The sequence below is a fragment of the Apaloderma vittatum genome, unplaced genomic scaffold, assembly GCF_000703405.1.
Source record: "Apaloderma vittatum isolate BGI_N311 unplaced genomic scaffold, ASM70340v1 scaffold8794, whole genome shotgun sequence".
In the NCBI taxonomy this organism is placed as follows: domain Eukaryota; kingdom Metazoa; phylum Chordata; class Aves; order Trogoniformes; family Trogonidae; genus Apaloderma; species Apaloderma vittatum.
The window spans coordinates 1-4,919 of record NW_009713176.1 but is presented as its reverse complement, the minus strand read 5'-3'; the positions used below and the strand labels follow the sequence as shown (position 1 = coordinate 4,919).

Sequence of the window (4,919 nt, the reverse complement as noted above, 5' to 3'; positions counted from 1 at the left end):
TTGAAAATTCAATGTACAAATTACACAAAAAATAAGGATCTCCCTATTGTTAGGGAAAACACACCCATTTTCTTGACATTTTGTTGCCTTGACGTACATCCTGGGGTTTTGCTTTAAAAAGAGTAATTTTCCTTCGACTATTCTGTTTTTTGCTCCTCTGACAAATTGTTCATTCAAATGTGTTGATTTGATACACAAAGGGGAAAACTACCATGTTGTCTTTTCAAAGTTGCTTGTTCCGACCTTTTTTTTTGGTTGGTTGTTTTTTTTCCCTTCACCACCGTAACGCGGTAGAGCTCCTTCCTGGATTCGCGGAGTTGAGGACGACTGTGTCTTCGAGAGGGGCTTTACAATGGTCCTTTGCTCTGGGGTACTGCAACATGAAAAGTTAAAAGCTCACCCATTATGTCTTATCGGCAAACTTAGAAGCAGTTAATGTGAAACGGGGAACGTGGAAGCCTTGCAGGGCTTGTTGCTTTTTGTTAAAGGAGAACCTTCGGTAGACTTTAAGAAACCAGTTAATGTGCTGTAGCTCCATCGGTCCAAGCTGGTTGCTCTCAGGTTGAACTGTCTGAACTTGAATTCCATGTACGCAAACGTCCTTCAGAAATCATCACCAGGGTAACAACCCTTTTGTAGGGAAGCGAGCACTGAAGCTCTGCTTGGCAGCCTCCATCGGCAGGGATTTACAGCCCCGAGGATCCCTGCCAGGAGGATTTCCCAGCCGGGCAGGCGCAGGGCTGCCCAGAGCCGGGCTGGCGGCCGCAGTGACCGAGCTTCTTCCAGCTCTCGCCGGGAGGTTTCGCGGGTGGAACCGGTGAGGCTGGGAAAGCCCTTCAGGTGTGCCAGGAGATCTGTCAGCCGCGTTTGCCGCTCGGAGTGACGCAGCAGCTCCCGTACAAGCAGTGTCAGAGCAGAGCGGAGCTGGCACCAGAGGCAGGGGCGGGGGGGGGGGGGGGGGGCGGGGCGCTTTTAGGAGGTGTGTGCGGACGGGTGGGGTTGGGTCTCTCTCATCTTTAACCTGTGATAACAAGCTCGGTTCCTTCCAGAGCGCTTGGGGCTGTCGGGAAGCCGGAGGAGACACGAGGGAGAAAAGGGTAAAGATACGTTGGGGAAGTAGATCGGTAACTCTGAGTTGGCAAGTTCTAGCTCTCGTGGTATTAAATGAGACTTTATTATTATTTTTTTTCCTGAAATAATCTCATGAATGCTAATGAATAGAGCTGCGCGGGTGGTGCTCAAAGGCACAACTTGGGGGCTAAAAGATACTCTTCTGCTCACGCAGCCTCATTCTCACATTATCAAGATTTTGGCCTTTAAATATTGAATACGGGACAGAAGTAACACCCGTTAGCTCTTTTGTTTAAAGCTGGTATCCCAGTCTTACTAACAAGATGATATAAAAATTGAACAGCCTTCTGAATAACACAGGAAAAACACCAGAAAAGTTCCGCATGGAGGAGTGAGTATCTGTAGCCAACTCTGTCATCAAGCAGGAAAACAATGCGCAATGGTGCCGATCGACTCCGGAGTTTTAAAAAGGTGCCCCTTAAGGGCGTGTCCTGTGGTTTTCTCTTTGCTTTCATAGGGCATGGAGGGTCAGGAACTGCCTTGTGTGCTGATTGACTCTATAGGGGGGGAGAGCGGAGTGTATGAAGACCATATCGAATTCCTGGAGAAACATTTTCATCTCATCACCATGAAGGAATATGTTGAAAACAAGCAATCCCTCAGCAAAAAGATCAGAGCTATTTACGTATGGTATCACAAACCGGTTATTAACGAAGAGCTGCTCCAGAGCTTGCCGAACCTGAAGATAGTTGCAAGCGCTGGAGTGGGAATAGATCACCTGGACCTGAACCTCCTCTCCAGCTACGGGGTGAAGGTGTCCAACACTCCATTCGCTGTTTCCACGGACACTGCGGACTTTGCGATGGCTCTGATGCTGGCATCTTCCCGCAGACTTGTGGAAGGTAATAAACTGCAATGACTTCAGCTGTTTTATAGAAAAAGAAAAAGTAGAAAAGTTATTTGCTTCTTGTGAATTATTCACTTCGTGTCCAGAAACGTGATGACGTTGCGATGCCCCTGCCTTGGCTTATGATAAAAAGTCGGGGGAAAAAAGTAACCAGATGGTAGGACGTCCTTCAGATGATGTATTTTCCTTCTTCTCCCTCCTCCAAGGCTACCAGATGGCAGTCTGCCCCGACACGGAGTACTTCCCCGCTGGCTGGCTGGGCGCTGAGGTTTCTGGGGCGACCCTGGGCATCGTAGGAATGGGGACCATTGGCTACAAAGTGGCCCAGAGAGCCAAAGCCTTTGAAATGACAATTTTGTACCACAACAGGAATCGGAGGTAAAGCTGGTTGCGGCTCTGTGGGAAGGATGTTCTCTCACTGCTTTCTCATGTTATTTGGACCTTTCACTGGACGATGCGCTCCCTGTGCAGTTATTTCAGTGGTGAAGCACGTACGCTTTCTTCAAGGTGGTCATTAATTTCCCAATTTACGCAGAATAAAAGCCAGGGATAGAAGTGATACATCTCACTGGTGTGCCCGGGACTCAGCGCCTTCCTGTCATGTTGGTGACCTCTTGCTGTAGACTGAGGGGAAAAAAGAAAAGAAGAGAAAAAAAAAGGTTTTCATTAGGAAAAACTACACTGAAAGGGTTATCAAAGACTGGAACTGGCTGCCCAGGAAAGTGGTTGAATCGCCATCCTTGGCCGTATTTAAAAGCTCTGTGGGTACGATGCTCGGGGACATGGCTGAGGAGTTAGAGGGGTCTTGTGGGTTTCCTCAGGGATTTTCAGACCACTTGCTTTTCACAAGGAAGGGAATTCCTGTCAAACGTCAGTCTTGGGTGGGAAAAGAATCCCCATCACAGCCAGAAGCTGTGACACAAAGGCTTTTGTTTCATTACTTATTCAGTGCGTTGAGAGGATACTCGTTTGTTACTTTCCATCCCCACAGGACTGCACTTCTGCTTCTAGTGTGCTTGGTACTGTGGGAAAGAGCCCAACATTTTTTGTGACTTTATTTCAGCCAGATAACTGCCTGACTGCTTTGCACTACGGAGCGAGGGAAACAATTTAAGGAACCTTTTCTCTCATGGTGATTCGAACTTTCTCTTGTTGCTTACTACTGGTGTTTAATTGGGGCTTTTTCGCCTCAGAAACAAGGACGAAGAAAGCGCCGTCGGAGCTATTTACTGCAAGAAGATCGACGACTTGCTCCAGCAGTCGGATTTTGTGCTGCTGTCTGTGATCCTGACTCCACAGACGCACAAGCTGATTGGGAAGAGGGAGCTGGAGCTGATGAAACCCACAGCTACCCTCATCAACATCAGCAGAGGTAGGGCGCAGAAAAAAACCGCTGCACTCTGGTCTGGTGGTGTAAAACATGCTGGGAAAATCCAACCTTAATAGAGAGTCACTCCAAAATTTTTTGGTAAATTCTCTGTTTATTATTATTATTATTATTTAGATGTTCATGGTTGTATCTCAGTGAAACATTTGTAATTACGAGCAAGTAAGTCTCTGAATAAAATGTTGGACGGTGGTCCCCGACTGTCCAACAACGATGCTTCCACCTCCCATTTCACTGCTTCTGCTTGGTGATCGTCGTGAGCCCTCATTGCTTGCCTGATCACCTTGCCCGAAAGGATGGCGAGAGAATGGTAGGGAATCTGGAAACTAAGAGTATCCTTCTTATTGTAACGCAGGGCTGGTGGTGGATCAGGATGCTTTGGTGGAAGCCCTTCGAAATGATGTCATTAAGGCAGCTGCGCTGGACGTGACGTACCCGGAACCTTTGCCAAGGTAGGGCACACATTGAAGTTAAATATGAGCGTATGTGCGCGGTCCAAGTTTGTGAGGATGTGATGAGCAGTCACCCAATTCCGTGAGTAAGAGTACGTGGTGTACGTGCACTAGTCCTACTGAAACAATGTCCCCGAGTCTTCCGTGCTAGCTAAGCAAAATTCACGATGACTCATTTGGAGGATTTATGGCATAAAAAAACCCACAAGCTAAGCATCAGTTTGAACTCCTCTGAGTAGGCTTAGGTCATGCAATTAGTTTTTATTTTTAATTATTATTTTCAGTGTTTCCCTGGCTCCCTTCAGGTGACCAAATATCAGATGTATGCTCCGTGAGTGATTACCTCAGCATCTCTTTTTTATTTTCCAGGGATCACCCTTTGTTAAAGCTGAAGAACGTGATAATAACTCCTCATATAGGCAGTGCCACCCGAAAGACACGCCGCGTTATGATGGAAAACATGACGGAAAGCATACAAGCGGGTCTTGCAGGTCTTCCTGTCCCCAATGAAGTGTTGCTGTAAAGCGGCCTGCATTTAATGTCGATGCCATTAACATTGATCCTGCTGTGAGGAAACTAATTACATCCCTCTTCATGTAATTATCCCACTATTTACATGGGTGTGTAGTGATCATCATCATCATCATGGCTGGGCTTCGCGCACGAAGATATGGGAAGGGCTCTACCCACACTTGCTCCAAGCTCGCTGATGGCTAAGAGGGCCGATGCGGGATGGGCAAGTCCAGTTGCAAAAGGCACAGCAGAAAGTCTCCTTAGGCGGCATCGGCGAGGCACGGCTCTTTCTGCGTTGTCTTTTCTCCTCAAGACTCATTCTACGTGTGTTCCCAAAGCAGGCAGCAGCGTTATGGATGGGGTGTATCCACGTCGCCTGATCGGAGGCCAGAGTGACCACTGCTGGCAGTCAATACAGCCAAATCTGAGATACTGCTTCAGAGAGTCCTTGTATCTCCTCTTTGGGGCTCCTCTGTTGCAGCAGCCGGTGGTGAGTTCCCCACAGAGCACAACCTTCGGGAGGTGGTGATCCTCCCTCCTGGAGACGTGCCCTGCCCAGCGCAGCTGCGTCCTCAGCAGCACGGCCTCA

At 48.0% G+C, this 4,919-nt stretch overlaps 1 protein-coding gene across 1 annotated transcript; it reads left to right on the top strand.

The window, feature by feature from the left end:
* The first annotated feature begins 1,591 nt into the window (after positions 1-1,591).
* LOC104268385 (glyoxylate reductase/hydroxypyruvate reductase-like) lies at positions 1,592-4,340 on the top strand. The gene is made up of 5 exons (XM_009868265.1): positions 1,592-1,973; positions 2,185-2,356; positions 3,172-3,350; positions 3,721-3,817; positions 4,187-4,340. The coding sequence occupies exons 1-5, from the start codon at positions 1,592-1,594 to the stop codon at positions 4,338-4,340; spliced, it is 984 nt and encodes a 327-aa protein (XP_009866567.1).
* Positions 4,341-4,919: the final 579 nt, after the last annotated feature.